This window comes from Scyliorhinus canicula, chromosome 2 (assembly GCF_902713615.1).
Source record: "Scyliorhinus canicula chromosome 2, sScyCan1.1, whole genome shotgun sequence".
NCBI classification, from domain to species: Eukaryota; Metazoa; Chordata; class Chondrichthyes; order Carcharhiniformes; family Scyliorhinidae; genus Scyliorhinus; species Scyliorhinus canicula.
This window is the reverse complement of record NC_052147.1, coordinates 42050367-42075155: the sequence shown is the minus strand read 5'-3', so window position 1 is coordinate 42075155 and position 24789 is coordinate 42050367. Positions and strand designations below refer to the sequence as shown.

At 45.2% G+C, this 24789-nt stretch overlaps 1 protein-coding gene across 14 annotated transcripts in view; it reads right to left on the bottom strand.

Annotated features, from left to right (window-relative positions):
• LOC119952899 (MAPK/MAK/MRK overlapping kinase-like) overlaps positions 1-24789 on the bottom strand; it is a 313636-nt gene that overhangs the window by 102489 nt on the left and 186358 nt on the right. For 12 of the 14 annotated variants that reach the window (XM_038776537.1, XM_038776527.1, XM_038776517.1 and 9 more), the window contains one exon: positions 5528-5722. In XM_038776537.1, the coding sequence (XP_038632465.1) occupies positions 5528-5722 (195 nt within the window). Of the gene's footprint in view, positions 1-5527; positions 5723-5772; positions 5835-24789 lie in introns of those variants that run through there. The other 2 variants (XM_038776543.1, XM_038776620.1) reach the window with 2 other exon arrangements.

The window sequence follows — 24789 nt, the reverse complement described above, 5'->3', positions numbered from 1 at the left end:
CCCGAGTCATGATATCTTTGGATTATTATAGTTAGGGCTTCTGTGAAATGAAGTTGGGTAGTGGGTGCTAAGTTCCTAATAAGCATATGCATGTAGATCAAAATTTGCACAATTTAGCAAACTCACTGAGCAGGATGCAGAGATTAAGAACATAGGAACACAGGTAGCCCATTCAATCCCTTGAATCTGTTCCACCATTTGACGAGATAAAGGCTGATGTGCATCTTAGTTCCATCCATCTGGCTTTGCTCCATATTCCTTTATACCTATGGCTCGCAAAAAATTAATCAAATCTTGGATTTAAAATCTCGTGCCTGGTGCTCTTTGCGGTGAAGGAGAGAATACTTCTCTGAACTCATTCTTTCCTTGGAGAAGTCTTCCCTGATATTTCTCCTGAATGGCCCGGCTTGGATATATGGCTTTATATTGCATTATTCAAGTTACTTATTAACAGTGAATAATTGAGGCCCTGAGAAAGATCCTTGTGGGACACGCCCAGGTACTTCCTTCCAGGAAGAGTATCAGTATTCTATTTAAAATATTGAAAGGTTTTGATCGAGTAGGCACAGAGAGAATGTTGTGAGTAAGAGCAAACTAGAGGCCATCAATATAAGATAGTGACCAAGAAATCAAATTAGAAATTCAGAAGAAATTCCTTTACTTAGAGACTGGTGAGAATATGGAACTCAGTAACACGGAGTAATTGAGGTGAATATTATAGGTGCATTGAAGGGGAAGCTCTCAAGCCAATATGCCCAGCACTGAGATGCTTAAAACCAGCTCCATTGCACAGGTTGTTCATGCCAAAATCAGAATCCTAAAGCAACTGAAGAACTAGATTACAGCAGGAGACTCACAGGAGGGTTGAGGAAATGCGATATGGATGTTCTCAAAGCATCTCTGAAGAGGTCAAACATCCCCACTGACACATGGGAGTTCCTGGTTTGTGATAGACTAATTTAGAAAAGGTTCATTCAGGAAGGCACCAAACACATTGAGTGACTTCACACACATGGACGAATTCAAGGCATCAGAGAAAGCACTCAAACGTCCAAATAACTCACCTGGCCAACCCTCCAAGCACTGCCTGCCTCACATGTGGCAGAGTCTGCAGGTAGCACAATGGATAACAGCCACTGAACCAGAATGGAAGCAAGCCATCCTTGATTCTGAGACACTGCCTAAGATACTCCACTCTTGGGGAATAAGGAAGGGCAGGTGACGGAAGTGTTAGTGAGGGATCACTGTGAGATCAGTGACCATAATTCCATTAGTTTTAAGATAGCTGTGGCGAAGGCAGCACGGTGGCGCAGTAGGTTAGCACTGTGGCCTCACGGCGCCGAGGTCTCAGGTTCGATCCCGGCTCTGGGTCACTGTCCGTGTGGAGTTTGCACGTTCTCCCCGTGTTTGCGTGGGTTTCGCCCCCACAACCCAAAAATGTGCCAGCTAGGTGGATTGGCCACGCTAAATTGCCCCTCAATTGGAAAAAATGAATTAGGTACTCTAAATTTATAAAAGAAAAAAAAAGATAGCTATGGAGAATGATAGTTCTGGCCCCAAAGTTAAAATTTTAAATTGGGGAAAGGCCAATGTCGATGGTATTAGGTGGGAACTTTCAAAAGTTGATTGGGGGAGCCTATTTACAGGCAAGGGGACAGCTAGTAAGTGGGAATCTTTCAAAAGGGTGTCAACTAGGGTTCAGGGTGAGCACATTCCTCTTCGAGTGAAGTGTAAGACTGGTAGAAGTAGGAAATCCTGGATGACTCGGGATATTGATGCCATAGTCAAAAGGAAGAAGGAGGCATATGACATGCATAGGCAGCTGGGATCAAGTGGATCCCTTGAAGAGTATAGGGCTTGTCGGAATAGAGTTAAGAGAGAAATCAGGAGGTCAAAAAGGGGACATGAGATTGTCTTGGCAGATAAAAGAAAGGAAAATCCAAAGAGATTTTACAGATACATAAAGGGCAAAAGAGTGACTAGGGAGATGGTAGGGCCTCTTAAAGATAAACAAGGTCATCTAAGTGCGGATCCACAAGGGATGAGAGAGGTCCTAAATGAATATTTCTCGTCAGTATTTACTGTTGAGAAAAGCACGAATGTTAGGGAAATTGGGGAAATAAAAAGTGATGTCTTGAGGACTTGTAGATATTGTAGAGAAGGAGGTGCTGGAGGTGTTAAAGCGCGCCAAGATAGATCAATCCCCAGGACTTGATGAAATGTGTCCCAGGACGTCGTGGTAGGCTGGGGAAGAAATTACCAGCCCCCTGGTTGAGATATTTGAATCATTGACAGCCAAAGGAGAGGTGCCTGAAGATTGGAGGGTAGCAAATGTTGTGCCCTTGTTTAAGAAGGGCTATAGGGATAAGCCTGGGAACTACAGACCGGTGAGCCTTACTTCTGTAGTGGGTAATATATAATAAATAACGATTTGGATGAGAATGTAGGATGCATGGTTAGTAGGTTTGCAGATGACACCAAGATTGGTGGCATAGTGGGTAATGAAGGTTATAAAAGATTGCAACAGGATCTTGACCAATTGGGTCAGTGGGCTGATGAATGGCAGACGGAGTTTAATTTGGATAAATGTAGGTGATGCATTTTTGTAGATCAAATCAGGGCAGAACCTACTCAGTTAATGGTAAGGAGTTGGAGAGGGTTACACAACAAAGTGATCTAGGAGTACAGGTTCATAGCTCCTTGAAGATGGAGTCGCAGGTGGACAGGGTGGTGAAGAAGGCATTCAGCATGCTAGATTCTATGGGTCAGAATATTGAATACAGATGTTGGAAAGTCTTGTTGAAGTTGTACAAGTCATTGGTAAGACCACACATGGACTACTGTGTTCAGTTCTGGTCACCCTATTATAGGAAGGACATTGTTAAACGAGAGAGAATGCAGAAGAGATTTACGAGGATGCTACCAGGACCTGAGGGTCTGAGTTATAAGGAGAGGCTGGATAGGCTGGGACTTTTCTCCCTGGAGCGTAGGAGGCTTTCGGGTGATCTTGTAGAGGTCTATAAAATAATGAGGAGCATAGATCAGGTAGATAGTCGACATCTTTTTCCAAAGGTATAGTAGTCTAGAGCTAGAGGGCATAGGTTTAAGGTGCGAGGTGTGAAATATAAAAGAGACCAGAGGGGAAATTTCTTCACACAGAGGGTGGTCAGCATCTGGGGCAGAATTCTCCTACCTCCCCGCAGGGTCGGAGAATCGCCCGGGGCCGGCGTAAATCCTGCCCCCGCCGTGGCCGGAATTCTCCGCCACCCGGGAATCGGCGGGGGTGGGAATCACGGTGCGCCGGTTGGCGGGCCCCCCGCGGCGATTCTCCGGCCCGCGATGGGCCGAAATCCCGCCGTTGTCAGGCCTCTCCCACCGACGTGGTTTAAACCACCTCTGGTGCTGGCAGGAGCAGGCGTCGTGAGCGGGCCCCGGGGTCCTGAGGGGGGCGTGGGGCGGTCTGACCCCGGGGGCTGCCCTCACGGTGGCCTGGCCCACGATCGGGGCCCACCGATTGGTGGGCGGGCCTGTGCCGTGGGGGCACTCTTTCTCTTCTGCTGCCGCCACGGCCTCCACCATGGCGGACGTGGAAGAGACCCCCTCCACCGCGCATACGCCGGGGTGACGTCAGCGGCCGTTGACGCTCCGGCACATGCGCGGACTCACGAAGGCCTTTCGGCCAGCCGTGGTGCCGGTTGGCAGGACGCCAAAGGCCGTTCGCGCCGGTCGGCGGAGCGGGAGCCACTCTGGCGTGGGCCTAGCCCCTAAAGGCGAGGAGAATTCCGCACCTTTGGGGAGGCCCAATGCCGGAGTGGTTCTCACCACTCCGGTACACAGGGACCCTCCGGCCCGTCGGGTAGGGGATAATCCCGGCCCTGCAACGGACAGTTTTGTCTTTTAAAAAGCAGTTAGGACAGTTACATGGGCAGGGTGGGTCTAGAGGGATATGGGCCAAATGCGGGTACGTGGGACTAGTTTCTCAATCATCTCAAATTTTCTAAGTGTTCAGTCACTCTAACCTTTATTACAGATTTAAATAGTTTACCCACATCAAATTTTAGACTAACAGTCTATAATTTCCTGGTTTCGTTCTCTCATCTATCATATGTAGCGGCATTATATTTGCAATTTTCCAATCTAAAAGGGCAATTTCTGAATTGAGTGAACTTTGGACGGTTATGGTTAAAGCTTTTACAATTTCTTTGCCAACTTCCTCTAAAACACTGGGGTGAGAATCATTAGATCCTGGGGACTTGCCAGTCTTTTGGGCTGCTATTTTTTCTAATATTGTTTTTCTTGCCCACATTAACTTTAATGAGGTCCAATCTTCGATTCATTATTAATTTCCCTAAAAGTCAGATATGTAATCTTCTTCCTTCACTGGGAAGACCGATAGAAAGTAATTATGAGCAGGTCTGCCATTTCCTTAGTTTGCTTTTTAAAGGCTCACATTACTTTTGATTATCTTTTTTCTCACATGATAACAATAACCATATTGTCAATGTTCCTATTTCTGGAAACTATACATAAAACAAAGCTGGAATCTTGCATATGTAAATACCAGATAAAGATATCTTTTTCAAAAACTCAGTAGAAAAACTTTGGCAATGTAAGACAATAGTATCGGAGCATGAGTCACCTTTAGGAGAGGTTGGAAGAGGAAATAAATTGTACCAAAAAAATCAGTTTGTGTATGCATAGTTTTTGAAATTATCCACCCTGCCGGGGGAAAGCGGGCAGCATAATCAAGGATCCCTCCCACCCGGCTTACTCACTTTTCCAACTTCTTCCATCGGGCAGGAGATTCAGAAGTCTGAGAACACGCACGAACAGACTCAAAAACAGCTTCTTCCCCACTGTCACCAGACTCCTAAATGACCCTCTTATTGACTGACCTCATTAACACTACACCCTGTATGCTTCAACCGATGCCAATGCTTATGTAGTTACATTGTATATCTTGTGTTGCCCTATTATGTATTCTCATGTATTTTCTTGAATTTTGTTTAATTCCCTTTTCTTCCATGTACTGAATGATCTGTTGATCTGCTTGCAGAAAAATACTTTTCACTGTACCTCGGTACACGTGACAATAAACAAATCCAATCCAATCCAATCCTCTTAAATAACATTTGCATTGAGATCTTAAAGGTTTGCTTGTTAATCCATGCCTCAGTAACAAAATCAAAAAAAAAAATCTGCACGTAAATGTCACCTGTAATGGAGGTGTGAATGGCAGTAGATTCAAACCAAAACAATATGAAGCTGTTGATGTCCCTGTAATTTTCCCAGGTAGGTTAGCTGGTTACCCATGGTATGTGTACTTGAATTCAAATAATTAATCATTACACCTGAAGAGAAGTACTATATTACTGACCATTGAAAGCAATATATCAGGTGACAATTGCCTTTAACCTGAACCGTTTTACAAATCTTTAAGACTGAGCATCACATGCAAAACAGTTAGGTTTATTTTAAAAAGTGACCTTTCTTTAACTAGAGCCGAATAAAAAATGAAAATTCATACCTTGCTTTTGCCAATGTATGGCACTTGGGGTAGAGTTCCATTTTCAGCCCGTGATGCTGTTGGAAAGACAGACTTTAAAGTTTGACTGGGGTAAGCAACAATCTTTGTTGTGGCTGGCACGTTCAGCTTTGGTAGTTCCACAGGATACGGTGGAAACTGGCGTCGAATAGGAATTCCCTGTGGATAATTTGTATGCTGAAATAAATTTTTCACGCTTAAGAATTGTTGTACAATCCTCCACTGAAATTTCTTCATATTGTTATCCATCTCAGATATGGTTTAACATAATAACTTGTAAAAATAGCACCTAAAATGAAAGAATAGTAATAATCGCAAAATGTCCTTTTTCAACTGAATATCATACCCAATAAAAAACAATATCATTTTTTTCTGGGAATGACCATCTGCTTCAGGGTGCTGAAAGAAATTTAACTGTAATCTGAAAAATTATGTATGCTAAACAAATGCGGAAAATAGCTTAAATCCTGGAAATAAAGTCTTCAGAAGCCACAAGCTACGTTTTGTCCTCACCTGTTCAGGGTAACCTCACCTTCTGAATGCAAATCAATCCAGTAACCCCCTTACCATGAATTGACTTTCTTTTAAAAAATGCATTCTTTGAGATCAGGGCATCACTGGCAACACCAAAGTTTATAGCCCATCCCTAGTTGCTCGAGGAAATGGTTATGGACCTTCTCCGTGAACTGCTGCAGTTCATGAGGTCAAGGTACCATTGTGTCGGGTAGTGGTAGGCAACCTGCAGGGCCACCTGTGTGCCTGAAAGGGACTTTGTGTGTCAATGAGACCATTGTAGAGTAAGATGTATGTAATCAGTGTTAAACTTAAAACCTGTGGGTAATTGTTAAGCAAAGGGGAGAGTAAAGATCTATTGTACTATAATCCAATTTTTAATGGTTAATAAATGTTTTCTCCTTGTTGTTAAAACTAATTAGTGCTCTTCTAACATTGTTGCTCCAGGTTTCATACAAAAAAAGTTATGGTCTTTTGAGCTAGGCTTTCATTCTGGGATCTTTCCAGCCTGTCATATCAAATGGGATTGTAATATCTACATTTTGTGAACCTGACACCGGGGCAAAACATTGGGTTGCCAGTTGTCATTGCTTTTCCCAGGGCTTTTGAACAGGATTGTTTAAATGAAAGATCGTTGATCTGAAATGTAACTCATTTCTTTCCTCATAGATACTGTCAGACTCAAATCCAATGGCAAACTGCAGTTCAACTTAAAATCTTACAACAGACTGCAAAACTAGATAGACCTGGCTCATCCCATTAATTATACCATCGGTATTGCTCTAAGTGCCATGTCCTGTTAACCTAGGAATAAGTAAAATCCCTCATAAATTATCTACTCTCCAGGGAATCTCCAAAAATCATAACAATATCCCATTAGCCCTTTATCTGTAACCAAGTAATTGGTTGGAATCAATGATTACCTCACCTTCTTTCAACTCTTAAGTACAGCTTTAACAGACATACTGCCTATATGCATTTTAAACCAGGGTTTGTAGTAATAACATTATTGCCACAAATAGAAAATATTGTAACAATTTATACATTCATCACGCAGGAGTTAATCAGGACAGCAACATATATCCTATGACTAACTTGATTGATGTAGGAATCTGCTAGTTCAGCAATGTTAAGCTTTGTTTTATGCAAATATGAAATTTAACATGATAATGTGATTATTAAATCACAGTGTCTCAAAGGAAGGTGGTTGTTCTTGTTGGAAACCAATCATCACAACTCCAGGACATTGCTGCAGGAGCTCCTCAAGGTAGAGTCCTAGACCCAGTTATCTTCAGCTGGTCCTGAGCGCTGAAGAAATGTTAACACTATTTCTTTGTCCACAGATGTTGCTGGACTTGCTGAGTTTTTTCAGCATTTTCTGTTTTCAGTAGAGCTATTTTCAACTGCTTTATGTATGACCTTGTGTCCTTAATGTTACATCAGAATTGGAGATGTTCGCTGATGATTGCAGTGTTCAGTGCAATTCACAACTCCTCAGGTACTGAAGCAGTCCATGTCTGTGTGTAGAAAGACTTGGACAACTATCAAGCTTGAGCTGACAAGTGATTAGTGAGTTTCTGTCATACAAGTGTCAAGCAATGATCATCTTCAACAAGAGATAATCTAACCACCCACCCTTGATATTTAACATTACCATTGCTGAATCCTCCACCATCAACATATTGGAGGTTACCATTGGCCAGAAGCTTATATCCGAACTAACCATATAGATATTGTGGCATGAAAGCAAGTCAAAGCTATAATTTAATGGCAAATAACTCATCTCCTGACTCCCCAAAGTTTGTTTTCCATCTACAAGATTCCAGTCAGGAATGAGATGGAACACACCACTTGCCTGGATGAATGTAAAACCAAAAATTCCCAAGATCATCAACGCCATCAGAAAAAACAGCTTGCTTGATTGGTACCCCAACTGTCACCTGAAAAATTCACTCTGGTGGTGCACACCATTGTGTACCATCTACAAGATACATTGAAGCAATCTGCACAGGCCCATTTAACAGCAACTTGCAAACCTACGACTTCTATCACCCAGGAGAACAAGAACAGCACATGTTTGTGAATACCACCACTTGCAGGATCCCTTCCAAGTCACTCACCATCCTGATTTGGAAATACAATCACCATTTCTTCACTTTCCTCAGGTCAAATCCCTGTGTCAAAATCTTGGGGCTCCAGTGGTGGCACAGCGGCGCAATGGTTAGCACTGATGCCTCATGGCGCCGAGGACCTAGAATTTTTTTTAAACCATCCCATCTTGCCAAGTCCACCTTCATCTTCCCCACCGAACTTATAAGGTTATACCTATGGAGCTCCCCCCAATCTCTTGTCACTTGCATCCCCAGTATCTAAAGTGAGTCGCCGCCCTATGGAATGGCAGCCCCCCACCATCACCACCCCTGCCCGGGACACCGCAAAATATTAACTTTTGTCCAAATTTAGCTTATACCCCAAAAAGGACACAAACACTCGGGAGCAGCTCCAATATAGCCCCCATTGACGCACACGGCTCCGACACATAGAACAACAAATCATCCACATATAACAATACCCTATGTTCCACCTCTCCCCCATACTATTCCCTTCCACACCCCCAAACTCCTCAACGCAGTGGCCAAAGCTCGATCGCTAGTGCAAATAAGAGGGGACATGGGGCACCCCTGCCTGGTCCCCCAGTGCAGAACAAAATACCACAAACTCTTACTATTTGTGCAAAACACTCGCCCTCGGCTCTCTATACAATAACCGTAATGGGAAAATCACAGTTGATGGATATAGAGATGAGAGAACAAAAGAAGGAAGTCAGGATTGATCAGAGGCCAGCTATAAAAGAAAAGGAACAGGTAGGGTTTAAAAAAAAAACACACCAGAAAATTGGAGGCTAGATATAAAGGAGGGGAGTGAATCAAACACAGGGGAAATCCAAGTACATCAGAATCAACAGAGAGGGGCATGGTGATATCATGGGTGTATTGTAGTACACCGACTGACCACTAGGAGTCACATAGTATATAAGTGAATGTTAGAGTCAGGTGACCTCAGACTGATTGGAGAGCTGGCAGAGGTTGCTTGTGCATGTTTATACTGTTAGTCATCTGTTGTTTTGTATACAGTTGACCCACAATTAATGTTAATAAATTGTTTATAGCATTAGCTACAGGAGTTCTTGTACTAAAATCAGGCCATCTGACAAGAACATTACATGGTACCAGGATTGGATGGTATTAAACACTGAGAAAAAAACCATCAGCCTGCCATGAGGACCACAGAGATTTGAAGATTTTGCAGACTGACAGAATTAACAATATGGAGTCACTGAAGCCACCAATGAGTCTCAGATTTCATGGTAATGTGGACAGCAACTGGCGTGTGTTTGGACAGTTTAATCTGTTTGTTACTGCAGTAAATTTAGAAGATCAAACAGATTCCCACAAGGTAGCGATGCTCATAACAGCGGCAGGGCCTGAAGCAATTGCTTAATAAGCTTAAATTTGTAAACGATGAAGATAGTAAAAAGTTTAACTAAGTAATTTGAAGATGTGATGCACATTGCACCTCCGGAATGAATGAAATTTATGAGTGCTATCTGTTAATATCATATTTACAGAAGACAGTAGAGTTGATAGATCATTTCATCACTGATTTAAAGTCAAAAGCTAAAATCTGAAATTTTTCCGAGTTGGAATTTTCCGTAATTCAGCACCAGATTGTGTTTGCTGTGAATGAAAATAAGCTGAGGGAACGGTTGTTGAGGGAATTGGAGCTGCCTTTGGAATGAACAGTTAAGATTTGTCAGGGTCATGAGCTAGCAGCACAGCATTTTAAAATGTTTCTCAGTAATGTTGGCTTCTTCTTGGAAGAAAGCACTCCAGTTGACACTATATTTCCAAAAAGATAAGAAACTTCCGAAAAAAGGCGGGAAAGTTCCTGAAGCTCCTCATACACCAACAGACAGGTCAAAGATCAGGACAAAGTATTTCTGTGTAAAATATGTGGTCCAAGGCACAAATTAAGGCAGCATCCAGCGTTTGGCTAGTTTTGTTCCAGATACAAAGAAAAAAAATCACTTAGCTCAGAATTGTTACTCTAAGCTCAACCTCAGATCAGTCAGCACAGTGGAAGACGCAGTCTCCAGTGATGAAACATTATTGTTTGTTGGAGTAATAACATAGATGAATAAAGACATTAAAAAATTCTCCTGCACTTCAAAACATACAAACTGATACTCCATTTAAAATAAATGCGGTTGATGAGGACAAATGGCTGCTACCACTTCAAGTAAACGGTACAGTGGTTCAAATGAAGTTAGACACTGGTGCCAAAGTCAATTTAATCAGCATGACTGATTTTAAAAATCAAAAAATTCAGCTGATTAGAAGAAATCACAAAATCTCCTACCTGAAGGGGGCCAGCTGAGCCCCAGAGTAGTCCTCGCAGCTTCGGCTGCCAATACGAGGCCCTGCACTTCTGGTCGGGGTCCGCGCATGTGCATGGTGGCGGCTGCCCCGTGCAACATGGCAGACCCACACCGTGGACAGGCACCAAAGAGATAGGCACCCCCCCCCACTGAGATCGCGCGCGCCCGCGGATCGGTGGCCCCCCATCAATATCCTGGCCATCTGTGAGGCCTCCCCCGGTGAAGGGCCCCCCTCCCCCCCATCAGGGTTTCGTGACTGACTCCGCAGCCGCCACTGGCCGTTTCCGAAATGCAAAATGTGCTTAGAACCACGCTGTCAGAACTCGGCTAGTTTACGTTGGAGAATCATCGCTGGGGTCTCTGTCAATGGCCCCCAACACGGGCTGCGTCGACCGTGCGCGCGTGATTCTCTGGGGACCGGGGAATCGCGGGAGCAGAGTTGGCCCAGATTTCGGGTTTGATGCCCATTCTCTGCGCTGGTCGCAATTTCGGCTCGGAGGATCCCACCCTTGATCTCTGAGAGATTTTAATGGTTCAAGCATTAAATGTTATGGTGCTTGTGATCCGAGTGTGCTGGTGAAGAACAAAGTTTATTCCGTCCTATTCTGTGTTGTATCCAAGGGCTTGGATTCATTATTAGGTGATCAGTCCTGTGAAGAATAAGGTCTAGTGCAGTTGGTATATGGCATCCACAAAGGATTGTATCAACACACCGACGTTTCTGAGAACATTATCAACAAATTCAGCGATGTGTTCAAAGCTTTTGGTACACTACCATTCACCTACAAGATACAACGAAAGAGGATGCAAAACTTATAATACAGGCACCAAGAAGCGTACCTGCACCTCTTCGGGATAGCCTCAAAAAGGAGCTAGACAGAATGGCAAAATTAAAAGTAATCAGAAAGATAGAAGAACCTACCAATTGGGTAAACTCTATGGTGAGTTTAAAGAAAAATAATGGCGATATTAGCATTTGCATGGATCCTAAAGATCTGAACGAGAATATCAAAAGAGAACATTACCAAATACCAAAGCGTGAGGAAATCACACCTGAGATGGCTGGTGCACAATTCTTTACAAAACTTGAGGCATCTCAAGGTTTCTGGCAACTAAAGCTAGAGGAACAAAGTACAAAGTGTTGACTTTTAACGTGCCATTTGGATGGTACTGCTTTCTGAGAATGCCATTTGGCATAATTTCAGCATCAGAAATTGTTCACCATGCCATGGAGCACATAATCGAAGGCATTAAAGGTGTACGTGTGTACATGGATGATATCATTTCTTGGGGCTCAACCATAGAAGAGCATAATTCAAGGTTGCTTAAAGTTCTAATGAGCATCAGGAGAAATGGGCTGAAGCTCAACAAGCAAAAGTGCCAATTTGGAATAACTGAGGTCACATTCCAAGGTAACAAGCTCTCATCGCATGGCATTGAACCTGACAAGGACAAAATCCAAGCGATTCTCAACATGCCAAAAACCACACAACAAGAAAGCCACCTTTAGAGTGATGTGTATGATCAATTTTATAGGGAAATGAATTCCAAACCTGTCAACAAAAGCAACACATCTACGTGATCTCCTGCAGAGGACAACGGATTTCACTTGGACTGAGTAACATGAGCAAGAGTGGAAGAAGCCCAAGACTTCACTAAACACCAGGCCAGTTCACATTTTTAACCCATCTAAGCCCCTAGTTGCCACACCTGCTACGGCACCTGTTCGGGTACACTGGGGGAGAATTCAGAATGTCCAATTCACCTAACAAGCACGTCTTTCGGGACTTGTGGGAGGAAACCGGAGCACCCGAGGAAACCCAAGCAGGCAGACATGGGGAGAACGTGCAGACTCCGCACAGACAGTGACCCAAGCCGGGCATCAAACCCGTGTCCTGGACATTGTGAAGCAACAGTGCTAACCACTGTGCTAGTGTGCCCTTGCCCTCCCCTGCCATCGGGAACTCCTTCCTGCATCTACCTGGCTTAGTCCTGTTAGTTTACAGGTTTCTATGCGATCTCCCCTCATTCTTCTAAACTCCAGGAAATCAAATCCAAATCAACTCAATCTCGCCAGTCCCGCCATCCCAGAAATCAGTCTGGTAAACCTTTCCTCAGATAAGGAGACCAAAACTGCACACAATATTCCTGATGTGGTCTCTCCAAAGTAATTTATAATTGCAGCGAGACATCCCCACTCCTGTACTCAAATCCTTCTTATAAATTGCCTTCCTTACCGCCCGGCTATATCTGCATGCTTACTTTCAGCAACTGATGTAGAAGGACACCAAGGTCTCTCAATCTATAACCAGTCAGATAATAATCGGTCTTCATGTTTTTGTTACCAAAGTGGATAACCACACGTTTATACCTCACATACCGCATCTCCCATGCATTTACCCACTCACTCAATTTGTCCAAATCGCACAGAAGCACCTCTGCATCATCCTCACAGCTTTATGTCATCTGCAAATTTGGAGATATTACATTTAGTTCCCACATCTAAATCATTAATATATGTGAACAGCTTGTGTCCTAACACTGATCGCTGCAGTACCCCACTAGTCTCTGTCTTCCATTTGGAAAAAGACCCCGTTATTCCTGCTCTTTGTTTCTTGTTTTCCAACCAATTTTCTATCCATCTAAATACACTACTCTCAGTCTACCATCTGCTTTAATTTTACACGCTAATCTCTTATATGGGACTTTGTCGAAAGAAGTCCAAATAAACCACATCCTCTGGTTCTCTCTTGTCAACTCTATTAATTACATCCTTGAAGAATTCCAATAAATTTGTCAAGCATGAGTTTCCTTTCGTAAATCCATGCTGACTCTGTCCGATCCTGCCACTGTTTTCCAAGTGCTCTGCTATCAAATCTTTGATGATGGACTCTAGCATTATCCTCACTACAGTGTCAGGCTGATTGCTCTATAATTCAGTTTTCTCTCGAAGTACCTTTTTAAATAGTAAATTTAGCTATCCTCCAATCTGTAGGAACTGTTCCACAGTCTATAGAATTGTGAATGACCACCAATGCATCCATTGTTTCTCGGGCCACTTTCTTAAGCACTCTGGGATATAGATTATCAGGCCCTGGGGTTTTATCGGCCTTCACTCTCATCAATTTCCCAAACACCATTTCCCTGTTAATACTGATTTCTTTCAGTTCTTCCCTCCCTCTCACTCAACCCTGTGTTTCCCAACATTTCTGGTACTTTACTTGTGTCTCAGTTTGCAAAGGAGAACCAAAGTATGCATTTAGTTGGTCAGCCATTTCTTTGTTGCACTTGATAAATTCCCCCTTTTTAAAATTCATTTTTACAGGATATGGGCTTCGCTGGCAGGGCTGCATTTCTTGCCCATCCCTAATTACCCTCAGAAGGTGGCGGTGAGTTGACCTTTTTTAAAAACTTTGTTCAAGGGATCTGGGCGTCACAGCTGGGCCAGCATTTATTACCCATCCCTAATTGCCCTTGAGTGGAGGTTAAGAGTCAACCACGTTGCTGTGGATCTAGAATCTTATGTAGGCCAGACCAGGTAAGGACAACAAATTTCCTTCCCAAAAGGGCATCACTGAACCCAATAGGTTTTTACTTCAATCAACAATGGTTTCATGGTCATCATTAGACTTTTAATTCCAAATTTCACCATCTGAAGTGGCAAGATTTAAACCTGGGTCCCCAGAGCATTACTCTAGGCCTCTGGTTTTACTAGTCCTGTGACAATACCCCTATGCCACCCCTTATTGAACGGCTGCAGTCCATGTGGTGTAGGTATATCCACTAAGCTATTAGGGAAGAAGTTAGACCATAAGACCGTAAGACATAGGAGTGGAAGTAAGGCCATTCGGCCCATCGAGTCCACTCCGCCATTCAATCATGGCTGATGGGCATTTCAACTCCTACCAGCATTCTCCCCGTAGCCCTTAATTCCTCGCGACATCAAGAATTTATCTATCTCTGCCTTGAAGCCATTTAGCGTCCCGGCCTCCACTGCACTCCGCGGCAATGAATTCCACAGGCCCACCACTCTCTGGCTGAAGAAATGTCTCCGCATTTCTGTTCTGAATTTACCCCCTCTAATTCTAAGGCTGTGCCCACGGGTCCTCGTCTCCTCGCCTAACGGAAACAGTTTCTTTGCGTCCACCCTTTCTAAGCCATGTATTATCTTGTAGTTTCTATTAGATCTCCCCTTAACCTTCTAAACTCCAATGAATACAATCCCAGGATCCTCAGCCGTTCCTCATATGTTAGACCCGCCATTCCAGGGATCATCCGTGTGAATCTCCGCTGGACACGCTCCAGTGCCAGCATGTCCTTCCTGAGATGTGGGGCCCAAAACTGGACACAGTACTCCAAATGGGGCTTAACCAGAGCCTTATAAAGGCTCAGTAGCACATCGCTGCTTTTATATTCCAACCCTCTTGAGATAAATGACAACATTGCATTCGCTTTCTTAATCACGGATTCAACCTGCATGTTTACCTTGCAGGATTTTGACTTAGTAACAGTGAAGGAATGGCAATATGTTTCAAAGTCAGGATGGAGGGGACCTTCCAGGTGGTGGTGTTCCCATATACCTGCTGCCCTTGTACTTCTAGATGGTAGTGGTATGTGTTTGGAAGGTGCTGCCTAAGGAGCCTTGTTGAGTTCCTGTAATGCATCTTGTAGATGGTACACACTGCTGCTACTGTGTGTCGGTGGTGGAGGGAGTTAATGCTTGACGCGGGGTGCCAGTCAACCGTGCTGCTTTGTCCTGGATGGTGTTGAGGCTCTTGAGTGTTGTTGGAGCTGCACTCATCCAGGCAGTATTCCATCACACTCCTGACTTATGGGTTGTAGGGTGAACAGGCTTTGGGATGTCAGGAGGTGAGACAATCCCACAGGATTCTTAGCCTCTGACCTGCTCTTGTAGCCACAGTATTTATATGGCTAATCTAGTTCAGATTCTCGTCAATGGTAACCCCCAGGATGTTGATAGTGGGGGATTCAGTGATGGTAATGCCATTGAATGTCAAGGGGCGATGGTTTGATTCTCTCTTATTGGAGATGGGGCAGCACGGTAGCATGGTGGTTAGCATAAATGCTTCACAGCTCCACGGTCCCAGGTTCGATTCCCGGCTGGGTCACTGTCTGTGCGGAGTCTGCACGTCCTCCCCGTGTGTGCGTGGGTTTCCTCCGGGTGCTCCGGTTTCCTCCCACAGTCCAAAGATGTGCGGGTTAGGTGGATTGGCCATGCTAAATTGCCCGTAGTGTCCTAAAAAGTAAGGTGGGGGGGGGGGTTGTTGGGTTACGGGTATAGGGTGGATACGTGGGTTTGAGTAGGGTGATCATTGCTCGGCACAACATCGAGGGCCGAAGGCCCTGTTTGTGCTGTACCGTTCTATGTTCTATGTCATTGTCTGGCACTTGTCTGATGCGAATGTTACTTTCCACTTGTCAGCCCAAGTCTGAATATTGTCCAGTGTTGCTGCATTTGCACTTGGGCTGCTTCATTGTCTGCGGAGTGGCAAATCGTGATTGTGCAAACATCAGAGGACATCCAGGGAGGTGGTGGTAGTGGTTTTGTTGCTGGACTAGTAATCCAGAGACCCAGGGTAATGATCTGGGGACCAGGACTTGAATCCCACCATGACAGATGGCGGAATTTAAAGTTAATAAAAATATCTGGAATAAGTTCAAAGATGACCATGAAACCATTGTTGATTGTTGTAAAAACCCACCTGGTTTATTAATGTCCTTTAGGGAAGAAAATCTGCCGTACTCACCTGGTCTGGCCTGCATGTGACTCCAGATCCACAGCAATGTGGTTGATTCTTAAATGCCCTCTGAAATGGCCCAGGAACCCACTCAGTTGTATTCAACCACCACAAAAACACAAAAAAGGAATGAAGCTGGACAGACCACCTGGCATCAACCTAGGCACCGTAAATGGCAAACCCAGCCCTGTCGACCCTGCAAAGTCCTCCTTACTAACATCTGGCTTGTGACCCTGCAAAGCCCTTCTTACTAACATCTGGCTTGTGTCAAAGTAATGAGGTCAGGAGCTGAGTGAACCTGGTGGAATCCAAACTGCATGTCCGTGAGCAGGTTATTGCTGAGTAAATGCCACTTGATAACATTGTTGATGACTCCTTCTTTCACGTGGCTGATGGAGAGTAGACTGATAGGGTGGTAATTGACTGCATTGGATTTCTCCTGTTTCTTTTGTGTAGGGCACACCTAGGCAATTTTCCACATTGCCAGGTAGATGCCAGTGTTGTAGCTGTACCGGAACAGCTTAGCAAGGGATGCGGCAAGTTCTGGTTCACAAGTCTTCTGTACTATTGCCAGAATATTTTCAGGGCCCATGGCCTTTACAGTTCCAGTGCCTTAATCCGTTTCTTGATATCACATGGAGTGAATCGTATTGGCTGAGGTCTGATATCTGTGATGCTGGGGATCCTGGAGAAGACCGAGATGGATCATCCGCTCGACACTTCTTGCTGAAAAGTATTGCGAATGCTTCAGCCTTGTCTTTTGCACTGGCTCTCCTCCATCATTGAGGATGGGGACGTTTGTGGAGCCTCTTCCTCCTGTGAGTTGTTTAATTGTCCACCACCATTCATGGCTAGATGTGGCAGGACTGCAGAGCTTTACGTAGCTCTGATGCGTTCATTGTGGAATCGCTGCCTCTATCTATTACTTGCTGCTTATGCTGCTTGACACACAAGTATTTCTGTGTTGTAGCTTCACCAGATTGACACCTCAATTTTCAGTATGCCTGATGTTGCTCCTGGCATGCTCTCCTGCACTCTTCTTTGAACTAAAGTTGATCCTCTGGCTTGGTGGTAATAGTAGAGTGGGGGATTATGTTGGGCCATGACGTTGCTGATTGTGGTTGAGTAGAACTTCGGTGCTTTTTGCAGCGCCTGCCCAGGCTTGAGTCGCTAGATCTGTTCAAAGTCTATTTAGCATGGTGGCAGTGCCACACAACATGATGGAGGGTATCTTCAAAATGAAGATGGAACTTTGTCTCCACATGGACTGTGCTGTGGTCACTTCTGCTGAAACTGTCATGGACAGATGCATCTGTAGCAGGCAGGTTGGTGTGGATGAGGTCAAGTATGTTTTTCCCTCTTGTTGGTTCCCTCACCACCTGCTACAGTCACAGTCAAGCAGCTATATTACAGATCCAGCCAGCTCGGTCTGTGATGGTACTACCAAGCCACTATTGGTGATGGACTGAGGTCCCCCACCCAGATGATAATCTGCACCCTTGCCACACTCAATGCTTCCTCCAAGTGATGCTCAACATGGAGGAATACTGAATTATCAGCTGATGGTGGACAGTACGTGATAATCAGCAGGAGGGTCCCTTGCCCATGTTTGCCCTGAAACCCTGAGACTTCATAGATTCCAGAGTCTATGTTGAGGACTTCCAGGGGAACACCCTCCCGACTGTATACTATTGTACTGCCAACTCTGCTGGATCTTTCCTGCCAGTGAGACGGGACATACCCAGGAATAGCTGTAGTGGTGTTGTCTGGGACATTGGGCGAAATTCTCCGACCCCCAGCAGGGTCGGAGAATCGCCTGGGGGGGCGCCTAAAATTCCGCCCCCGCCGTGGCAGAGATTCTCCGCCACCCGGGAAGTGGCCGCGGCGGAATCTCGCCACTCCGATCGGAGAGGCCCCTGCGGTGATTCTCCGGCCTGGATGGGCCGAAGTCCCGCCACTGGGAGGCCTCTCCCGCCACCGAGGTTTAAACCACCTCTGGAACGGCGGGCTCAGCGGCGCAAGCAGGCCCCCGGGGTCCTGGGGGGGCGGGGGGCAATCGAACCCCGGGGGGTGCCCCCACGGTGGCCTGGCCCGCGATCGGGGCCCCCCGCTCAGACTCCGGGCCAGTGCCCTGGCTGTATTATGTTCTTCCACGAGGCGGAAGAGAACCCCACATCGCGCATGCGTCTGCAGTGACGTCAGCGGCCCACCTTTGGGGAGGCGCGACCCCTGAGTGGTTGGCGCCACTCCCCTACTCTGGGACCCTCCGTCACGCCGGGTAGGGGAGAATGCCGCCCATTGTCTCTAAGGTATGATTCTGTGACTAGTCTGTGAGACAGCCTTGGTTCAAACATGGACAAGAGAGCGGAGCTCCACAGGTGAGGGAGAGTGACTGCTCTCAACATCAAGGCAGCATTTAACCCAGTACAGCATCAAGGAGCACTAGCAAAACTGGATTCAATGGGAATTAGGGGGGAAACTCTCCACTGGTTGGAGTCATACCTAGCACAAAGGAAGATGTTTGTGGTGGTTGCAGGTCAATCATCTCAGCTCCAACTTCTGGTGGCAGGGATGTGCTGAATGGTTGCAGGAAAGATGGCGCTCCTCCTCCAAGTTTGGAATTTGGCACTTTTAGACTGAAATAGGCCAACACCCTCTCCTCCAAGATCACCACAGATACAAAGAGATGCCCATGAACAACTCAAAAAGCAGAAGAGATGGTAGAGTTAGCAAGACTCTGGAGAGAAAGAATGTGGCGGCGAAGTTAATGAGTTGACGGCACAAATCATTGTAAATGACTATGATTTAGTGGCCATTACTGAAACATGGTTAAAGGATGGTCACGACTGGGAGTTAAATATCCGAGGGTATCAAACTATTCGGAAGGACAGAGTGGATGGTAAGGGAGGTGGTGTTGCTCTGTTATTTAAGGATGACATCCGGGCAATAGTAAGGGATGATATCGGTGCTATGGAGGATAAGGTTGAATCCATTTGGGTGGAAATCAGGAATACTAAGGCGAAAAAGTCACTGATAGGAGTAGTCTATCGGCCACCAAATAGTATCGTTATGGTGGGGCAGGCAATAAACAAAGAAATAACTGATGCATGTAGAAATGGTACAGCAGTTATCATGGGGGATTTTAATCTACATGTCGATTGGTTTAACCAGGTCGGTCAAGGCAACCTTGAGGAGGAGTTTATAGAATGTATCCGCGATAGTTTCCTAGAACAGTATGTGATGGAACCTATGAGGGAACAAGTGGTCCTAGATCTTGTCCTGTGTAATGAGACAGGATTGATTCATGATCTCATAGTTAGGGATCCTCTCAGAAGGAGCGATCACAATATGGTGCAATTTAAAATACAGATGGAGGGTGAGAAAGTAAAATCAAATACTAGTGTTTTGTGTTTAAACAAAGGAGATTACAAGGGGATGAGAGAAGAACTAGCTAAGGTAGACTGGGAGCAAAGGCTTTATGGTGGAACAGTTGAGGAACAGTGGAGAACCTTCCAAGCGATTTTTCACAGTGCTCAGCAAAGGTTTATACCAACAAAAAGGAAGGACGGGAGAAAGAGGGAAAATCGACCGTGAATATCTAAGGAAATAAGGGAGAGTATCAAATTGAAGGAAAAAGCATATAAAGTGGCAAAGATTGCTGGGAGATTAGAGGGCTGGGAAATCTTTAGGGGGCAACAGAAAGCTACTAAAAAAGCTATAAAGAAGAGTAAGATAGAGTATGAGTGTAAACTTGCTCAGAATATAAAAACAGACAGTAAAAGTTTTTACAAATATATAAGACAAACAAGAGTGGCTAAGGTAAATATTGGTCCTTTAGAGCAGTGCTTCTCAAAGTGTGGTACGCGTACCGGTGCCGGTACGCGAGCCATCGTCTGCCGGTACTTGGAGTGTTTCCAGAAAAGAAAGAGACAGTAATCCTGGATTGGCTTGTTTCGCTCACCGGTCCCTGGCACATTGAAAAACAAAACTGCCGGTCTGCCACATCAGATAGTTTGAGATGCACTGCTAGAAGATGAGAAGGGAGTTTTAATAATGGGAAATTAGGAAATGGCTGAGAAACTGAACAGGTTTTTTGGGTCGGTCTTCACAGTGGAAGACACAAATAACATGCCAGCGACTGATAGAAATGAGGCTATGACAGGTGAGGACCTTGAGAGGATTGTTATCACTAAGGAGGTAGTGATGGGCAAGCTAATGGGGCTAAAGGTAGACAAGTCTCCTGGCCCTGATGGAATGCATCCCAGAGTGCTAAAAGAGATGGCTAGGGAAATTGCAGATGCACTAGTGATAATTTACCGAAATTCACTAGACTCTGGGGTGGTCCCGGTGGATTGGAAATTAGCAAACGTGACACCACTGTTTAAAAAAGGAGGTAGGCAGAAAGCAGGAAATTATAGGCCAGTGAGCTTAACTTCAGTAGTAGGGAAGATGCTGGAATCTATCATCAAGGAAGAAATAGCGAGGCATCTGGATAGAAATTGTCCCATTGGGCAGACGCAGCATGGGTTCATAAAGGGCAGGTCATGCCTAACTAATTTAGTGGAATTTTTTGAGGACATTACCAGTGCAGTAGATAACAGGGAGCCAATGTATGTGGTATATCTGGATTTCCAGAAAGCCTTTGACAAGGTGCCACACAAAAGGTTGCTGCATAAGATAAAGATGCATGGCATTAAGGGTAAAGTAGTAGCATGGATAGAGGATTGGTTAATTAATAGAAAGCAAAGAGTGGGGATTAATGGGTGTTTCTCTGGTTGGCAATCAGTAGCTAGTGGTGTCCCTCAGGGATCCGTGTTGGGCCCACAATTGTTCACAATTTACATAGATGATTTGGAGTTGGGGACCAAGGGCAATGTGTCCAAGTTTGCAGATGACACTAAGATGAGTGGTAAAGCGAAAAATGCAGAGGATACTGGAAGTCTGCAGAGGGATTTGGATAGGTTAAGTGAATGGGCTAGGGTCTGGCAGATGGAATACAATGTTGACAAATGTGAGGTTATCCATTTTGGTAGGAATAACAGCAAACGGGATTATTATTTAAACGATAAAATATTAAAGCATACCACTGTGGAGAGAGACTTGGGTGTGCTAGTGCATGAGTCACAGAAGGTTGGTTTACAGGTATAACAGGTGATTAAGAAGGCAAATGGAATTTTGTCCTTCATTGCTAGAGGGATTGAGTTTAAGACTAGGGAGGTTATGTTGCAATTGTATAAGGTGTTAGTGAGGCCACACCTGGAGTATTGTGTTCAGTTTTGGTCTCCTTACTTGAGAAAGGACGTACTGGCACTGGGGGGTGTGCAGAGGAGATTCACTAGGTTAATCCCAGAGCTGAAGGGGTTGGATTATGAGGAGAGGTTGAGTAGACTGGGACTGTACTCATTGGAATTTAGAAGGATGAGGGGGGATCTTATAGAAACATTTAAAATTATGAAGGGAATAGATAGGATAGATGCGGGCAGGTTGTTTCCACTGGCGGGTGAAAGCAGAACTAGGGGACATAGCCTCAAAATGAGGGGAAGTAGATTTAGGACTGAGTTTAGGAGGAACTTCTTCACCCAAAGGGTTGTGAATCTATGGAATTCCTTGCCCAGTGAAGCAGTTGAGGCTCCTTCATTACATGTTTTTAAGGTAAAGATAAATAGTTTTTTGAAGAATAAAGGGATTAAGGATTATGGTGTTCGGGCCGGAAAGTGGAGCTGAGTCCACAAAAGATCAGCCATGATCTAATTGAATGGCGGAGCAGGCTCGAGGGGCCAGATGGCCTACTCCTGCTCCTAGTTCTTATGTTCTTATGTTCTTATGAACACACGGAGCGAGACAGAGTGTGTCGCAACTGAACAGGCTGTGCACATGCCAGACTATCCGCCAGTAAGCCAGTGGATGGAGCACCTAAAGCACAGAAACATTAAGCTGGAGATGATGGCAACAGTGAAAGCAGCAGTCGTGGATGTGCTAGCCCCCTTCAAGGAAGCGCTGGGAAAGGCGGAGGCCCAGGAAGCGACAATAAGGGAGCTGGAAAAACCAGCGACCAAACAAAGCGACCAAATCGCCTCATTGGAGACAGAGGTGGGAAGGTTGGTGGCGACCCAAGGAACACTCAAGGGAAGGTAGAGGATCAGGGGAACCGGTTATGCTGCCAGAATCTCCGCACTGTGGTCGCACCGGAGGATATAGAGGGCTGGAATCTAACGGAGTACGTGGCCAAAATGCTGGGTAAGCTAGTCGTTGGCAAATGTCCGCAAAAAGGGCATGGCACGGCAATTAAGGGAGTGGAGACTGCTCTTTTGAAACACAGCGAACAAATTGCCTCGCTGGAGGCAGAGATCTTCCTGATGGTCGGTGAAAATAAAACACTAAGATTTGGAGAACCGCTCTAAGAGGCAGAATGTCAATATCGTGGGGCTGCTGGAGGATATGGAAGGCCCATCTCCCACGGAAGATGTTTGGGAAGATGTTGGGAGAGGGTGGTTTCACGTCCCCTCCCAAGCTGGATCAAGCCCATCGGACTCTTCGGCAGAAACCCCGACCCAATGCACCACCATGGGCTGTTATTGTTCCACAGCTTCCAGGAGAAGGAACAGGTCCTGAAATGGGTTAAGGAGCTTCGGGACTATAAATGGGAAGACTACGCAATCAGGCTCTACCAGGACATTGGAGCAGAACTGGAAAAGAAGTGGGCAGCGTTTAACAAAGCTAAAGTCGCCCTGTATAAGAGTGGAGTTCAGTTGGGGGTGATGTACTTGGCATAGCTCCGTGTGACTTTTGAGACAAAGGACTATTATTTTGATGTGCCGGAGGATGCGGATGTCTGTGTAAAAAAAAGGGCTCGGTTCAAGTTGTGTTTTTGTGAGGATTTTGATTGTTGGGGTGGGAAAGTGGGTGTGGAAACTTGTTCGGGTTCCTTGTTCATAGATGTTTGTATTTCTCTGTTCTTGGGTGGGATGATTGTTTCATATTTTGGATGTTGATGGGGGGCTTAATGTTATGAAGGGTGTTGTTCTTTGTACTAAGGTTGTTGTGGGGATCATACAGCTCCTGGTTGGAATATGATGTTTGAAGGGGTTTTATTCTGGCCAGTAGTTTTTTTTCCCCCCACACTGGGTGGGTGCCACCTTACTAGCCAAAGAGTTTGCTAGCTAACAGGAGCGAGGTGGTGGGGATAGCTGTAGCTCATTACACTGGTTTGGTTTGGGACAATGACCTTAGTGTTTTTGTTTTATTTGGGGTTAGGGTTAGTTGTGAGGGGGTTTCATTCGTTTTATTGTTATTGGAATGTACATTTGGGTGTGGTATTGTTTGAGGGCGGGAGGCAGTGTAAGTTTACAAATGTCTCTTTGTTTTGTCTTGCTGGTGGGTTTGGCGACCATCTTGGGTGGGCCTTGTGCCAATGCTCTCGGAACAGTTGTTGGATAACTCCTTGTGGTGGAAATGGCTGAATCATGGTCAAGGGAGGTGGGGAGGCCCCTAATTCGGATGGTCACCTGGAATGTAAGGGGGTTGGGTGGCCCAGTGAAAAGGTCGAGGGTATTCACTCACCTGAAAAGTTTGAGTGCTGATGTGGTGTATTTGCAGGAGACTTATTTGCGGTTAAGGGGTGGGTGAGCTAGGTATTTCATTTGGTCTTTGACAGTAGGGCCTGGGGTGGACAGTTTTCAGCTGCGAAGATCGTGGCGGATACTAGTGGTAGATATGTGATGGTTAGTAGGTCTTTAGCAGGCACTTTGGTGGTCCTGGCCAATGTCTATTCGCCAAACTGGGATGATACGGAGTTTGTTAGGAGGTTGTTGGCATCCATTTCGGACGTGGACTCCCATTACCTAATCCTGGGGGTGGGAGGGAATTAAACTATGTTCTTGACCCGATGTTGGATTGATCTAGGCCCAGATCGTTGGCTCCATCGGGGATGGCAAAGGCATTGTTGACTTTTATGGAATAGAAGGGGGGGTGCAGATCCATGGTGTTTTTTTGCACCCGAGGGATAAGGATTTTTCTTCTTTTCCCATGTCCATCAGGTTTATTAATGGATTGACTTTTTTCTGGTGGGTAGGTCTCTTCTCCCCTGGGTGAAGAGGACAGGGTATTCGGCTATTGTAATTTTAAAAAATGAATTTAGAGTACCCAAATATTGTTTTTTCCAACTAAGGTGCAATTTAGCGTGGCCAATCCACCTATCCTGCACATCTTTGGGTTATGGGGGTGAGAAGCACACAGACACGGGGAGAATGTGCAAACTCCACATGGACAGTGACCTGAGGCCGAGATTAAAACTGGATCCTCGGCACCGTGAAGTAGCAGTGCTAATCACTGCGCCACCGTGCAGCCCGGCTATTGTAATTTCGGACCATGCTCTACACTTTGAGGTGGACAATCCGTATTCACTTGACCCTACCTCGAAGTTGCTTGTGAGCAGAAAAAACCTGCAGACGCAATTTGAATTATCATCAACAGGTAAAGCGGTGAGTCAGCTGCAGCGCTCGAAGAGGGTGTTCTATGAATATGGAGAAAAGGCC